At 46.2% G+C, this 16,755-nt stretch overlaps 1 protein-coding gene across 1 annotated transcript; it reads right to left on the bottom strand.

Moving 5' to 3' along the window:
• Nucleotides 1–1,252: 1,252 nt before the first annotated feature.
• LOC137154243 (5-hydroxytryptamine receptor 3A-like) lies at nt 1,253–13,321 on the bottom strand. Its single transcript, XM_067549932.1, has 9 exons — nt 13,276–13,321; nt 10,192–10,352; nt 9,792–9,836; nt 9,593–9,702; nt 8,708–8,877; nt 7,502–7,659; nt 4,239–4,446; nt 2,210–2,419; nt 1,253–1,518 (listed from the first exon to the last, which is right to left on the bottom strand). The coding sequence occupies exons 1-9, from the start codon at nt 13,319–13,321 to the stop codon at nt 1,253–1,255; spliced, it is 1,374 nt and encodes a 457-aa protein (XP_067406033.1).
• Nucleotides 13,322–16,755: the final 3,434 nt, after the last annotated feature.

The following is a 16,755-nucleotide window of genomic DNA, read 5'->3' as shown; positions in this document are numbered from 1 at the left end:
GGATTCTAGGGGGTATTCTCCAAGGGGCCAGATGATTTCAGTCAAATCAACCTAGTTAAGCATGAGATCAACACAGGTAATGCCAGGCCTATTAAGGAAGCCCCACATCACATGTCTCTGGTCCACAGAGAGGAAACTGAATGGAAGATTCATGAGATGGCAGCTGCAGGAATTACCAAACTATCTGGAAGTCCTTGAATATCTATCCCCCATGTTACTGGTGGGCAAGAAAGACAGCACAATGAGTTCTGTGTCTATTACCCACATTTGAATGAGGTGACCCACAAAGACTCAGATCCAGTTCCCCATATTGACAATATGCTGGAGGCAAGAGCAGATTCCAAATGGTTCTCTTCACTAAACCAACAGAGTGAGTGCTGGCAAGGCAAGGGGAAAAGTCAGCCCATGGGAAGACCACCTTTATCAAGGGACAGGACTTGTGGGAGGTCAGTGTCATGCTGTTTGGATGACATAATGCACAAGCTACATTTGAGCGGATACTGGAGCAGGCCTTGGGGAACCAACCACTTTTCAGGAGTCCGTGTACTTGGACGACATGCGGAGCTGTACAGGAACTCTTGAACAGCACTGGAATGGGTGAGGAATGTACTAGAGCAGCTTCCAGGCGCAAACCTAAAGCTCAACCCTGCAAGTGCAAGCTGCTCTCAAAGGAAATTGTTTCTGGGATACATTGTAAGTGAGCAATGGATCTCCACTGACCCAGAAAAAGTGCCTGCAGTGGCCAAAACTCCAGGATATCCACCAGCTTCAGGGGCTCCTGAAGCTTGCCTCATACTACCGGAGGTTTGCCTGGAGCTTTGCTGGGATAGCTGCCTCATTGCATAGACAAACAGAGACGAGGTTACCATTCATGTGGAGAGCCAGGTCGAGCCAGGCATTCCAAGAGCTGAAGTTGGCTTTGATTACTATGCCAGAGGTTAGCATATCCTCTGCCAGGATGCATATTTGTGTTGGGTACTAACTCAGGCTAGACTGGAATAGGAGCTGTGTTTTCCTAGCTGCACAGCAGACAAGAGCAGGTTGTTGTGGCCTCTTATAGCAAGACTCTCAAGAAACTGGAATGGAAACCTGTGAGACCCATAGGTTGCTCCGAGAAGTAATCAGAGCTATTGAGCTGTCACCCCTCTGTTTACAAGTTAATCTCAGATTTACTTATTTACTTTGGATTCATAGACATATCACAGAAAAAGGAGCACCCTTCCCAAATCACAAGTGTGGCCTGTTAAACAGCTTAAAAAGCCCAAACTACCACAACCGTTATCAAAATAATGAACACTGTTAGAAGGTAGCAAATCAGGATGAATCTGTCAAGGACAAAGGCCACCATATGCCACTCTGATTTGGCCTCATCTTCTCTCTTGCTCATGATCATGTGCCGACGGATCATTAAGAGCTCCAGCAGCACCTTCTTCAGCAGTTTAACTTCCACGCTGTCATGTTCTTTTTGGAAGCACATCCTGTTTGGCATGTCTGCCTCTTTTCTCACCACAGAAGTAGCTACGATCACATTATGAAAAAGAATTGTAAGTTAAGGCATTGATGGGGGGTAATTATTTCCAGTGTATTAGAGACGGTTTGGGAATGTTGATTAGCTTCCAAGGAAAACAGTGGTTCAATGACTTCCCTGCAGCAGGACAGTGGCGGTGTAAGAAAGAGACCCCTCCCCAGGTGTGTACTCTAACCATTAGTCTGCACAGCAACCAAATGTTGTTGATGAACAAAATCAGCTAATCAATTAATGATCTGCATTTAGGCAGTGGGTTACAGGTGAATGATATTTGCCTCCTGTTTCAGGGCCTGCCTCCTGATGTGAGTTCATTCACTTCATGCAATTCATTTCTTAGCTGGATCTCACACACAATCAGCTAGAGCTCACCAGACCTGATCTCTGGGCATGTTCTTTGTGAAAATAACATACTGGTGCTAAAAACCAGTGTTAGTTGTTTAATGTGCTGGACTCTGCTGCTGTCTAAGGGGTGGGAGAATTGTTCCTAGTAATGAGGGGAAACTAGTATTCCCCAGGGAAGGAAACACCTTTCCTTCATTCAAGAAACCTTATCTACAAGTAGCTGCAGCCCAGTCACCCTGTTAAAGGGAGGGTCACGGTCAGTGGCTGGGATGCACAAAGGAGCCTAAGGGAGTTAGGCATCCAGCTTGGCTTTGCTGTTGGATTAACACCAGCGGGCACCTTTGTCTGTGTTCCTCACTCCCACAGCATTGCTTTCAGTAGCTCCTGCTGTGTCAATGCGAAGTATGAAGGCCAAATGCTTCAGCACCCAGATCTTCAGCCACTGGGGCACATCTGGTCGCACTGCTGAGAGATGCAGCATGTAGGAGATAAAGATGGAATCGATGATGCTGATTATCATGATCACCAGGCACACAGCACAGAAAACACCTGGAAAAAATTGCAACAGAATAAGCACATCTCTTTGATCACTAATGGCTCAGTCACCTAGCCATAAGAGCCAAGATCCACCAAGGTACTTAGGTGCCTGCATCTCCATTTTGGCTCCATTGCCAGATTCACAAATTTCCCACCAAAGCCTGTAGGTGCCTAAACTCCCTTGGCACTTACATTTTCAGGGTAAAAGTTCTCTGAGAGCCTGTGTTTCTGCCTCTGAGTTTGTGCACTGCTGCCTTCCTCTAGGCATCTGGACACCTATCTCTCACTGATGCCCCAGAGCAATCTATGAACCAGAGGGAGACGGGTGCTCCTCCGTCTAACGCACATGTGGGGCCTGATCCAGTAGGTGTGTTCAGAGGGTGTTTGTTGGATCAGTTCCTCTTTAAAATCCAAAGGGGGGGAGGGTGAATGATGGGGAGCAGACCAGCTTATAACATTTATCTTAGTGAGTTAGAGCCCTCACCTGGGATGTGGAAGACCTAAGTTCAATCCCCACTCTCTACCAAAGGGGGAGAAAGGATCTGAACAGTGGGATGTCTCACCTCCTAGAGTGCTATGGAGTCACTCACTCTCTCTCTGTCTTCCTGGCCCAGTGACTATTTAGGTATGTATGCACAGTGGAACAGTCACTGTGCCAGAGAGAGAGAGAGACAGTGAATATGTACAAGGGGAATGACACTAGTCCAGAGGTAAGGACATCCTCTTGGGAGATGGGAGAGCCCAGGTCTAGTCCCCTGCGCCAGTCATGCCTTCATTATTTATCCACAGTGGAACAGCTGCAGCAGAGAGATGGAGGGTCCCACATCAGAATATCCCATAGATCAGTGGCTAGAGCATATGCCTGAGAGTTAAGACCCCTGTTCAAATCCTTTCTCCCCCTCTGGCAGAGACAGGGGATTGAACTTGGGTCTCCCACATTCCAGGTGAGTGCACTAAACACTGGGCTAAAAGTTATAACAGGAGCACCATTACCACCTCCTCCTTCTCTGGCCACTTTGTGTGGCTCCAGGCAGGCGCCAAACTCATTCCTGCAAGAAACTCCTTAGGTGCCTAAGCTGCCTGACTCCAGGAGGTGGCATCCTGGTTGTGGATGGCTAAGCAGAGTGAGGCACCTAAACTGGGCTGCAGGAAGGTGCCTCACTCCAAGAGAGGGTTGGGGCTTAGCACACACTGCTGTCATCGGCGTCTCCCATTGGCTGGCTTAGGCGGCTCCGCATCTAGTGTGCTGGCTTTTGAGAATCACATTGTTAGGTACCTATCTCTCGCCCGTCACTGCATAGGGAGCCTCATCTGTGTGGACTGGAGTGTTGTTCCAGCAGTAGTGTTTTAGGCACCTAAAAGTTAGGCCCTGTGACATTCAGCGTTTCAATATCTAAGTCCCTTCTTGGATCCCACCCAATGTATCTGTGTATCTTAGAGTGTTGTATAGTGACCATCCAAAGTACTGAAAAGGGAAACTAGAGCTGCATTACAAGATCCCTAGGGCACTTCATGAAGTTTTTTGTGTGGTCCATCTGATAGAACTCTGGATTGGGATTCCAGAAGCCTGAATTCAAATCCTGCCTTTGGCACCAAGCTATCGTGTGACCTTGAGCAAATCATGCCCCTCCCTTCCCCCCCCATCGCCCCCTGGTTTTCTCTGACTTGTCTATTGAGATTGTAACATTTGGGGCAGGAGCTGTTTCTTACTATGTGTTTGTGCAACTGCAAAGTCTTATAGGGGCCTGATCTCAGTTGGAGCCATTCAGTGCTACTGCAATATAAATAATAGCAAAAACAATTGTAATAACAGAGACTGTGCAGCTCTTACCCAAGATTGGCGTGACTTCTGAATTGGAAAGCAAATCGTTCAATATCAGCAAGAGCACAGAGAATCCCAGAACAACTGTTATTTTAAACCCCAGCCGTTCGCCTCCTTCCATCGGTATGAACATGCTGGCAACATCCACAATCACCAGGAAACCAGCTGGAACTATGAGATTGATGACATATAGGAGTGGTACCCTCTGTATGGTTATCTGTTGAAGAGCAACATTTGTGAGCAGGCCACTAAAACATTCCACCTCGCTATTCTAACCGAAAGATGGACACGTTCTACCTGAATAGGCTTTTGGTTGGGTCTCTTTTTGTTATTATGTATATAGACCCAGAAATATCCATTTGTACCTTGTGTTTTACAAGGCACATAAGAAGGCTGGATTCTGGTGAATGTACTAATAGACAATAATACACTACAAGGGAACATTTCAGCACAAGAAGCTGTGGTGATAATGTTGCGAGGAAATTGGTTCCTGGGAAAAATGGTATAAAGGCATTAATTGAAGGCAAAAAGAAAGTGGGAATAAAAGAGGTGCAAGGTTAATCCTAGAGCGAGGGGCAGCAACACAGCAGGCACAAAGCTGAGAGCAAAAACAGGAGATGACGTAAGCCAGTGGTGGGCGATCTGCGGCCCAAGGGCTGCAAGCAGCCCATCGGGCTTCTGAGTGCGGCCCACGAGACATTTTGTTAAAAGTTGCTCACACGCATGAAAGAATCATACAAGAACCACACTGATTCAACAATTTGTCAAATTTGTGGCAATTAAGTATTTTTGATGTTATATTATTGTAATATTAAGTAATTTTGTAATTGATATTAATTCCATAATCTACGGATAATTTTGATTAATTTAACTAAATTCCTTAATTTTAATTAAATTCACACATACAGTATTTATTTTTAATATGGCAACACTGCATGAGTCACGCTTCTGGCTTCACTCTACTAAACACGGCTGGTGGTCGTGAGTGGTTGTGCTTACCTATATTACTTTTGCCAGTAATCTGCCCTTAATTTTATCCTGGATCGCTCTGTGTTTAAGTGGCGTGATAGAGACGGAGGAGAATCAAGTGAAGATCAAAAGATACAGAGGAAGATGTAGCCATAGCAGCTGTCGCCAAAAAGAGGAAACTAGGTGACAAAGGCAGAATGGTAAAAGAGAGCTGGGAGCTGGCTTATTTTGTTGTTGAAAAGAAAGGGAAGCCATTTCGCTTAATTTGCAGTGAGGTGATATCAGTTCCCAAAAAATACAATGTTCAGAGACATTATGAAACATGCCATTTCTCTCATGTAGCAAATTTTCCGGCAGGTTCTCCCCAACGTGCTTGACAACTTTCAAATCTGAAGGAAGCCATGAAACACAGAAGCAGGTACTTAGACGAGCATTAAATGAGTGATGCAGTGACTCTGTCTAGTTTTCATATTGCTTGGTTACTTGCAAAAAAATGGAAGGCCATTCTCAGATGGCGAATTAGTGAAACAATGCTTTATCGAATCTTCAGATGTTTTATTTGATGGATTTAAAAACCAAGAAGAAATTATCGGATGAGTTAAATATCTGCAGCTCAGCAGACGTACTGTGAGTTGCAGAGTGAACAACATAGCTGCCGATCTGGAAAAGCAGCTTTTCAGAATTACACGGTCAAGCGAGGCTATCAGTATAGCGTTGGATGAATGCAAAGATATTAATGACGTTGTTCAGCTCTGCATCTGGGTTTGTTGTGTTTGCAGTTATCTAGACGTGACAGAAGAATTTTTAAATCTCTTGGGAGTACACGGGCAAGCACAGGGCTCATTTTTTTTCGAGGCATTTACTGATTTTTTTCAAAGAGCACAGGTTACCTTTGGAAAAAATTGTATTAATTACAGCAGATGAGTGCCCCTCTATGACAGGTACACACAATGGATTTGTGGCTTTGTTGAAAGCTTGTATATCTGATGTATTTGGTGTGCATTGCATAATACACCAAGAAGTGCTCTGTGCTAAACTTGGCAATCAGGAGACAGACTGAAAGCTGTAATGGACAAAGTGATACAGATTGCTAATTTCGTATGCGCTCGCCCCCTGCGTCACTGTTGGTTTGTGGAACTTTTGGACCAAATTAAAACAGAATATGGAGATCTCATCATGCACACCAAAGTGAGCTGGCTAAGCTGTGGTAAAGTACTGGACTGCTTCCTGGAACTCCTACCAACTATCAAGCAGTTTCTTGCTCAGAAATCTCAAATATACTCAGAGTTAGAAGATGAAAACTGGATTTTGGATTTGTCTTTTCTCGCCGACATCACTGGTCCCCTGAATGCACTGAACGAATCATTGCAGGGGGAATATCACTTCTTGCCCACACTAATTGTTAGTGTCAGAAAATTCATTAATGTATTAAATGTATTTAAGCTTATTTGTGGGGTCATGGTTCGTGCACATGCCCATTTTCAATCTTTTGGCCCATTGAGATAAAGGAGGGCCACTCATGCGGCCCACTCACTAGCTTAGGTTGCCTATCACTGGAGTAAGCAAAAAGGGAGGAAGAATACACAGCAGTGAAAGCAGAGATGTGTGTTAAGCCAGAGTTTGACAATAACACAAGGCCCTGATGGAAGGAGTGAGTGGCTCAAACTTGATGCAATGAAAGACAGGCAGCCAATTAAAGGGAACCAATGATCATTGCTGTGACTGAAGCAATTGAGACTGGAAACTTCAGGCAATCTTTTGCAGAGACTGGTGACGGTGAGGCAAGAAGTGGAAGGCCAGAGACTAGGTGCTTGGAACTGTCAAGATGAAGGATGATCAAGGCTGGACAACAGATGTGGCAAAAATATTTGTTGGGTGACGAGTCTGAAAAAACTTTATTTATAAAATTGGGTGCATCATCACAATGGGGCTTTAAGGCCAAACGGTCCTGTTCTTGCATCAAGTCATGAAGTTTTAAAAAAATCTACGGCAATAAGGTATTTTCTAACATCACCCATCCAAGAAAGGAAACAAGTTGATCTGAGGAAATCTTATTTAGTTTCCTTTCCTCTGGACTTTCTTCTTAGAGAGGGACCTAGGGGAAATCTGTTTATCACAGTAATCTTTGGAACACAAAGCTGTGTAAAGACTAGATTTTTGAGTAGACTGGATTTGGGTAGACTAGTGCTGAATAGACAACTGTTCTGCTAACTGGGTTATTAAATACATAGAATTTGGGATCAAATTTTTAAGCTCACTTAGTTATAGGCTGCATGTCCAGTATGTGGTGTTTCCAATCCTACCTGATATATGACTTGACTCCATTCTTTCTCCTCAGTGGATATGTTATTGCTCAGAACATCCACTTTCCCAAGGAGCCATTCACTTTTAGCATAAATCTCCCGGGAAGATTGTGTAACTGCAGAGGAGTTGGACTTGGGCACCACAATTATGTCCTGAACTGTTTCAAGTTAGAAAGGAAAGTGATATGAGTTAACTCATTTCCAGGGACTATGACTTATTTCTGCTTTGATACATTTGGAAGGGCTTCTTCCAGTGAGGGGAAAAAACCATTACAGCCATGTGCTGAGTGATCACCTTGGCGCGTGAGTTAAGATCTCATCACACATTCCTGCAGGGATGTTCCACGAGGATAATGATGAGCAGGTGCCCATGACGCCAATGTTCAGTCAATGAGTGGAGGGGCTCGATCACCCAGTGGCCACTCCTGAGATAGCCCGAGTGCATTGGCACCATCCCGTTTTCTCACGGTCGGCATGCCATTGTGCGATTAAAGGACTGGTAGGCCCAGAGTCACAGGGCTGTGCTGTGTGCTGATCCTAACTGCAGTTAGGATCCCAGTGCTCCCCAGCATGAAGGAGAAGTTGGGATACTTAAGGCAGAACATATGATAGTCCTCGTGTCTGCCTGCTGGTGTGCAGGGGAATGGAGCCATGACCCTGGCTCCTCCCCTCCAGCTTTGAGGGCCCTTCTTCACCCTTTGAGGTGCCAGGAAGGAGCAGTCCCTATGCTTTCCTCTGAGAGTCATGCAATTATGCCTTGCACTCATACAGGAACCCATTGCACCTTTTCCCCACACACACTCATGCAAGGATCAGACACCATCTGGCCCTAAACCACTGGCAGAGGAATGGGAAGGTGGCAATTAAGGACCAGAGCAGGATTGAAAGCTTGTATCAGGCTGCATGTGTATTTCAATGGCAGCCCCACGCCTATTGAGTTGGCTCATCGTTAATTCCCAGTTAGAGCAAAGTACTTTTGTGTCTTCAGGAAGAACATCTTTTGGGTGGTTTGGGAGGGAATTGAACAAAGTCCACACCCCTTTTGGGAATTGTCTATAACTTCTCCAGGGAGCTATCTCTAAGTACCTTACGGACAGTCAGATTTCTGCTGAATGGGCTGCAAGTGAGAAAACTTTGTTCACAAGCCTTTCCCATATTCCTGATGCTAAATGGAGCCCCCACCACATCGTTCACCAGCCCACATACCTGTATGCATGTAGGTACCAAAGGTCAGATTACACTTCTGGGTGTCAAATGGAAATTTGTAGATATCCAAGTTGCAAGTGCTCATTATCCTGATTGGTTTCCTTAGGTTGATGGTGCCATCACTAGAGAGGGACAAGAAAGGAACTGTGGGGGATTGAGGATCTTCAGTCCTAAAGAAAATAAAAATGCATTGGAATTACCAAGACTGGCTCCTTGAAGAACACAGAGGTCTTTGCCAATTCACCGCCAATGGGGACAGGAAGGGGTGAAGGAATAGATCATTGGGCCTGCAGATTTTTAACACAGCGGTGTTGGTCCAGGCATGTGTAACAATGATGGGTTTAGACACTTTCTTGACTCATTCCAAATAATTTTGCTACCTAAAAGGATGGCAACTAGCAACTAAAGGAAGAGGGGAAAGGACTAATTTGTTGTGTTCTGTTAGATAAGGGCCTGCAGTAAGCCAGTTGAGATGAGCAATGCCACGCGGTTTATTTTTTGTGTAGTTTCACTCATATACAAGCCAACGAGAGTCCAGATAAGTTACTATATGTTACTTGCACATGTTATTCACTGGCTATTCACAGCCTCATCCCCAGTTTTGACACTGAAAGAAAGGGGGACCCCGCTCCTCTGCTTAACACTGAGAACAAGGGCATGAGCAAAGGGAAGCAAGCAGGGGAACGGGCCTCCCCAATTGGTGGGGAGGCACAGAACTCCTCTGGGGCTGGGGCAGGGAGAGGAAGCTCATTCTGCCCTAGGTTGGGGCAGAAGATGACAGCACTTCCCGACCCGGGGCTCCTCCTGACCCGGCAGGCACAGAAAGTGCCCCTCCAAAAGTGGCTAAATTTTAATTCCTCTACACACTGCTGGCTGAGAATTTACATTTCAGCGACAGAGAGATCAGGCTGCCACACTGAATCCACAGGAATGGAGATACTAGAGATTCCACAGAAGCTTTGGGGATCCCAAGTGAGGAACTGATTTTTCCAGCTCTGAAAAAAGAAATGGATTGTTAGGAGAAGATTCACATTTAGAGGGTGTGATAAATTCTGACTTGGTAAGTTAAGAACATGATCCTCACCATTCGGAATCTCACTAGAGATGTAAGGATTTGTAGCTTCTCATCCTAGAGGAAGAGAAAGAACTGAGTTCATATCTATTGTGTCTCTAATAAAATGGCAGAAAATTTCCTGAGCATGGGTAACGAACTCTAGATGGTTAGTGAGACCTGGAAGGAAGTTGAGATACCAGCAATTAATGGGAGTGGCTCACTAGTGTTAGAGGAGGACTTATCAGTGTTCACACCCTATTACAGGCTGGTGAAGAGAAGGAAGGAGGATCTGTTGCATAGAGAAATTAAGGCCTTTTCTGCATGTGCAGTATCAGTGGCCAACAAGCAGGGTAGCTGCATCAATGCAGACTCCTGCGTTGAGACAAGGGGAGGCAAGAATTTTCACTGATGCACAGGTAGAGTCCCTCACCAAGTCCAGGATGGCATGTAAGGTGACATCAATTCTGATGATGGAGGGCTCTTTCCAGTCGGTCACTGGGCGCACGCTCGTCAGGCGAGGATTAGCCTCTGTAATATTCAGGTTGTTCATCACATCCCAATAACTGCAGGTCTCCTGGCTGGCTGTCAGACCTGTTCCCAGAGAAACAGAAAGGCAGTGCCACTAGTGAGCGTGGCTGGGCTTTCCTGCTGGAGCTCTCAAATGGACTGCACACATCTAGTTCTAGGACTAGGCCTTCTCTTATTGTTTCAGATATTGTGGGTGAATTTATGCTGTTGATGGTCCTGGTTTTAGAGCCTTGAAAACTGACCGTCTCTCAGTACATAGGTCAGGTAATGTACAATGCAGCACAGGGAGCAGCAGGGCAAACGCCTTCACATCTCCCCTGCAATGGGCCTCAGCCCCAACTCCTGAGGGAGTGTGAGGATAATTCATTCCCCGTTCTCAGCTCAGTTCTTGGCCTCTCTGTTTAGACTTAACAAAAGCACTAACTAGCACCAGCTGTAAGGGGGAGTTTTGTGGCAAAGACACCTGCCCCAGCAGGAATCAATATTCATACTTAGCACTTATATAGCATTTCTCATCTTCATAGCATTTTGCCACCACTAACTGCTGCAATTAATCCTCACAGCTCCCTTGGCCTGAGATCACCAGCTCATTTCATATAAGGTGCCAAACAGCCTTCAGATGGCAATGACCCAGCACCGCTCTTAGAGCGTTCTGTATTACCAGCAAAACGGGCAATCAGATGGATGATCTTGCAAAATACCCTCTGAAAGAAGCATAATTATAATTATTTACAACACTTCGGTCATTCCGAACCCTGCAAAAGCTTATTCTCCAAAGGTAAGATGTCTCCCAGCTTTACCTATTTATTTATGTACATATGTATTAAGTTAATATTTCTTATATATGGGGCTACAATGGACCAAAAAAAGAAAAACAGCAATTGTATTTCCTGGTGAATGCTTGTCATTATTTAGGCTGTGTGATGGGTGTACCAGGCCCTTTGAGGCCCCCTGCTGGAAGTCTTGTGGTCCTACTACATCCTGCCCCAGAAAAGGAGCTGTGAAGGTGGGTCATCCAGGCCTGCTGAGAATGGCTGCTTCCCTGCAGCCAATCACAGCATAGCAGGCTCAGTTAAAAGGAGCTGCAGGGGCTGAGCAGGTGAGTTGCTGGCTGGGACCAGAGGTGTGAGGAAGGGCTGGAAAACAGAGAAACTCTCCGGGCAAAGAGGCCTGAGAGAGACCCTGCTCAAACGGGGATTAGACCAGTGGTTCACAACCTGTGGCCCGCGGGGGCTTTCAAAGTGGCCTGCGACTCCTCTCCTGGCTGCAGAAGGAAGACGCTGCCTAAGGACCCAGGCGGAATGCATTTCTGCGGGGCTAAAAGAGTGGTGCAGGTTCCTTGCTGCAGCCCAGGGGATGGGAGATCAGCGTTCCTCTCCTCGTGGCTGTAGTAGGGAGCACGGCAAAGCACTCCGCCTAGGCCCACAGGTGTTGAGGTCCCTTCTGGAGCCAGAGGGATGGAAGATCAGCGCTCCCTCCCCTGGCTCCAGCAGAGAGCAAAGCGTTCTGCCTGGGTCTCTAGGTGCTGGAGTCTCTGCTGGAGCCAGAGGGAGGCGAGCACTGATCTCCTGTCCCTCTGGCAGCAGAAAGGAGCCACTGCCTAGGGACCCAGGTAGAGTGCACAGGGGTACAGGATGCGTGCGATTTCCTGCTGCAGCCAGGGAGATGAGATCAGCGAGGAGGCAGCCTCCTCGCTGAACTCCTTCCATGTAGCTGCAGTGGGGCGAGTCCTGCTGGCGGAGACTGGTGGCCCTTCAGGGTTATAAAAACGCTCTCTGTGGCCCTCAAGCCAAAAAGGTTGGGAGCCACTGGATTAGACAGAAGGAACCCAAGGACTGTAATTCTAAGGTAATGGGTGAAGGTGATAGGACTGAGTAGGAAGCAGGCCAAGGAATGCAGCAGCAGCAACTATTAAGGGAAGCAATACGTGGCCGCTGTTTTTATTGTCCCTGGGTTGGGACCTGGAGTTCCTGGTTGGGCTGGGTTCCCTTACCAGCCATGGGAAAGTGACCTGAATCCCAAAAAGGGGACAAGGCACTCTACTGAAAGCCTGAAAAGGGGCTGGAAATTAAACAGGCCCAGAGACGGGGCTGAAGACCCTGCTGAGGGCCAACCATATGCTGAGCTTTGTTACCCTGGAAGGGGTTCATCCATTCACCTATTAACTGGGTGACCTAGTTGAACAGCTGAGCCTCTGAAGACCTGACCAGCAAGGGCAACAGCCAACAGGGAGCACCGGGAGCAGAGAAAGGTGCAGGATTGCACCCAGCCAACAGAAGGTGACCATGGGAGGTCACTGTCCCTCATCACAGTCAGAACTTGACAGAAAATAATATAGTAAATAACAGAACAATCTAACCTTTGAACTCCCTCCTAACCAACCTTGGGTTGAGTTTGATCTGCATTCATGGAGCAAGAATGTTTAACATTAAATTTTCATCTATTCATTGAAACTGGATTCAAATGTTTTGCTCTGTTTGATAGCCACAAATTGGTGGGGGGGCGGCCTGTTTTTTGTAGACATGTTTTGGGTTTGAGCCATGTTCAGAGGACCAAGTCACATGATGGAAGTCAAGGCTCACTACCGAATATCAACCCATAAAAAAACACTTTCCACAATGGCTACTATTCTATTTCTGACATTGATCCAAACTAAACAGCTTCACACACGCAGAGAACATAATGTGTCCATGTCAAGCTAAGTTTTATTTCACCAAACCATTTAAGCAAACTCAGCAGGAACAAACACACACAAACCAGATCCAAGAAAAATTATCCCAGAACTGTTCTTAACTGGGCTGACACAGCTGACATAATCCCCTTCTGGAAGAGAGCTGCCTCTGTGTATTCAAAATCTATCCATTTCCCTCTGACTGTTTTCATAAATGTATGATAACAGGAGCATGGAAAGAGACAGGGCTTTATTCATTGCAGTTTCTAAGGCTTTGTGCTCAATTTCAAATGAAAGTTTAAGTCCAAAACTTACCTAATGCCACGTAATTGACCAGTATAAATACAAGCCATCTTGTCATACTTGTTGCATGGACTGTAGATACTCAGTGCCTGATTAGCTCCGGTACTGATCTGACACTGGATTTTTCTCTGCAGTCTTTCGGAGACCTGTCTCCGTAAAGGGAGTGTCAAATTTCCATTAAGTCCCCATCACACAGGAAAGGAAGAGCACAATATAACCAGAGTTGCTCAACCTGTTCCCAGCCCTCAGGGCAGACTTCATCACCAACGTGACCTTATACAGTTTATATAGTGAGGGCTCAACCCTGCCTGTGGCATGCAGGGGTGGGGAGAAGCATCCAACAGGCACAATGTCTCCTGGACTCTGAGAGAGTTCAGGTCAGGCAGGCCCCAGTGGTAATTTGCCAATTTAGGGCAAGGGAATATAATTCTCAAAGTGGCATGTAGCAAGGCTATTGGGATTAACATCCCAGGGTCTAAAGAACCGTTCTCTGGGACTGGTAATTGCCATGGCTGGTTCTCTTTGACCATGACTAACATCTGAGTCAAAGGATAGCAGTGCCCTCAGTAGTAGGCCGCTCCAGTACCCAGGATCCCAATGTGCAGAGAGAACTGGAGACATCACAGTACAGAGCAGGCTTCCATTGCTGGTAACCTACAGCTCTGCACGCTACAGGCCTGCACTGCTCTGTGGCGATGCTCTTGTGAGCGGGCGGCTCCATGACAGTGCTCTACTACTTCATTTCACACTCTGTATTTCAGTAAGGAAAGGACCTTTCTCATGATTGCATGGGCATGGGGACTGCTCTGCTCCTGCCTCTCGCTGCATGAGGCCATGTGCTAAATCACCAAGTCCACTTTCTGCAGCTACTGGGTTTTCCCTGGAGGTCCCCCCGTCCAAACAGTGACCGGGCCTCCACATTAGCATATAGGGGGTATAGCTTCAAGTCAAAATCCCATAGGCCTAATATTCCTGTCTCTCACAAATCTGTTGTCATCTCACCAGAGTCCAAAGAGGAGAGTTTCCAACATAACCAAGGAACTTCTGGGCTGGTTCCTTCCAAAAAAATTCCCTTCCTCCTGCCCTGCATCAGTGCCATCCATCTGGGCCATGTGCAGAGTCAAGGGACACTGGGGGAAAGGGGGTGGGCAGAGTGGCCATCTAGCACCATGCAACATATTCTCAGATAGTTTGGTGTTCCCCAGTTGTCTGGCAAAATGCAGCTGCGGTCATTCTGTTTACCCTTTTTAAAAATTAGCATCACATTAGTTTTCTTCCAGTCTTCTGGAACTTCCTCAGTGCTCCGAGATTTCCTGAAAATCAACAATAATGTTGAGTGAGATCCCAACCGCTCCATATCCATAATGAGATACCTTTATTGTGGGAGACAGCATGAGCAGGTGAAGATGTGCCCCGCATTAGGACAGCATTGCAAGGAATGTGACAAGTCGAACCATTTTAGCAGTGTGTGCAAGAGCAGTGGAAGGTCTCAGAAAGACTCAAACATGCATGAGAAGGCAATGCCACATCAGACAATCGTGATGACACCATGACTTTCCTTGAGTTCAAAAGCATATCAAGTTAAACCTGTTGGGACAGGAAAACACTAAGGGATAGTATCAGCCTCTGTGCACATAATAAGGTTAATAGGAAAAAAAACGTCCTGTGCGATTTCAGCAGGATAGCAACCTAATAATGTACAATGAGAACTTAATGCAGCCCATAAGAAAATGTGACTTTTTAGTAACCAACCTAAAAAATAACAGTCCCCCCCAGGGAACTTGGGCCCTCTAATTCCATGGATCAAGATACAACATCCATTCCATGTCAGGTGTGTGTGTGTGTCCCAGTGCACTGAAGCTGGAGATTTTTTTCCCCTTAGTGGGACCCATTGTTGGGTGCATGTGCCTTCTGCAAACTCATGCTGTTAGCTAATGATACAAAGGGTTGGAGCTTTCCTAACACTCCCTCAGTTCTTGCTTATCGGAAATCAGGAACTTAGACTCTGATATAGAGAGGAAGGAGGGTGGGTCATGGAATGGACAGCTGCACCACATTTAGAAAATAACAGTTACAAAACCAGGTAAGTAATCATTTTTTCTTCTTTGGATGATTCCACACATGCATTCCACTTCAGGCAACTCATAAGTAAGGAGGAGGGTTTCAGAGACTCCCTGAACAGGAACTGCAACGCTACTTGTCCAAATCTAGCATCATCTCTTGATGCTTGAGAAATAGCATAATGTACAAATGACCAGGTTGCAGCAGTGCAAATGTCACTTGAAGACACCTGACCCAGGCATTTTGTGTGATCAGGCTCACACACTCTGACTACAGACCACAGGAGGGGAGAAGAAACTGAGGGAGGCCTCTCCCTTTTATACCATCAGCTAGCAGCATGAGGGAACGGAGGGCGCATGGGTGCTCCAATGGCTACCATTATGAGGAAAAACTATCCAGCTTTGAGAACTCGGAGTGCATATACACCTATAGTGGAATAGACATGTGCAATCACTCAAAGAAGAAAGTGGGAATGCTTTTCACAGATGGTGTGTGGAGGAATTGGATGGGAGAGTTTCTAGCAACCGCTCCTTCCCACTGTTTTTCCATTTCCTATTACTGGCCTTCCAGGTGCCTTGCCACATTGGGCTCATAAGAGGAACTTAGCTGTTTCTGTGCAACAATTTGCTTCTGATTGGTTGGGTGTAATGCTTCACATTCTGCACTGCACCAGATTGGGATTTGCAAGGGCACCACTTTATGCAGCAAGTCAAAGTCTGTGTGTGGTGAGATACAGAGAAGATGTGGGGGAGAAGAAGGAATCTTACCACATAGATTTTGGAGGCCCTGGGCTCTATCTAGTAGATCCATGAAATTGAATCTCCATTGGTTCTTCTCCCAAACTTCCCCTCCACAGTGGCACAAATAAAGCAAAGTTCTAGAGTGAAGCCCTTGCATAAATTCCTGCAATCTGTCCCTTTGACTGAGGGTATGTCTTCACTGATGGTGGCAAATTCACCGCTGTCAAATCGATTTATCCAGATTGATTTGAGCAGAAGTGAAGACCTGCTCAATCGATCTAGAAGCCAATTCAGTAAAACCACCACCACAAAAAGCATAATTCTGCATTGACGGGTACGCATGTCCCGTCGGCACAGCATAGTGGAGATGGCGTGCAGAATGGACTTTAGGACATCAACATAAGTTACGCATGCTAATCTCTGTAGCTTGCATAACTCCGGTCGACTGCCGCCAAATTTGCCGGTAAGTATAGACCAGGCCTCACTGAGGAGAGGCCAAAGCTAAGAGTCACAGCTGAGCCCACACTTAATTTTGGCACAAGGCTGCCACTACTGTATAAAAGAGAAGCCTAGAACAGAAGAAATGGTTCCACTCAGTACAACTTTCTTTTGGCCTCCAACGTAATAGCAGAAACTTCAGGCCTGTGATTGATAACTGACCTGTTATTTCCCTAAAATATCTTGTCGACCT

The sequence above is a fragment of the Emydura macquarii genome, unplaced genomic scaffold, assembly GCF_026122565.2.
Source record: "Emydura macquarii macquarii isolate MOO-44397 ecotype Brisbane River unplaced genomic scaffold, CSIRO-AGI_Emac_v2 contig_295, whole genome shotgun sequence".
Classification (NCBI taxonomy): domain Eukaryota; kingdom Metazoa; phylum Chordata; order Testudines; family Chelidae; genus Emydura; species Emydura macquarii.
The sequence above is the reverse complement of the archived record's forward strand: the minus strand, read 5'-3'. Positions and strand labels throughout refer to the sequence as shown.

Bases quoted from the DNA above. Each gene is read 5' to 3' on its own strand.
- LOC137154243 (XM_067549932.1), bottom strand. From the start codon at position 13,321: ATGACAAGATGGCTTGTATTTATACTGGTCAATTACGTGGCATTAG. The intron at 10,353-13,275 runs GTAAGTTTTGGA...CTCTGGGAACAG, and splicing joins GGTCAATTACGTGGCATTAG to GTCTGACAGCCAGCCAGGAG. The intron at 4,447-7,501 runs GTAGGATTGGAA...GCTCTTCAACAG, and splicing joins GGAGTCAAGTCATATATCAG to ATAACCATACAGAGGGTACC.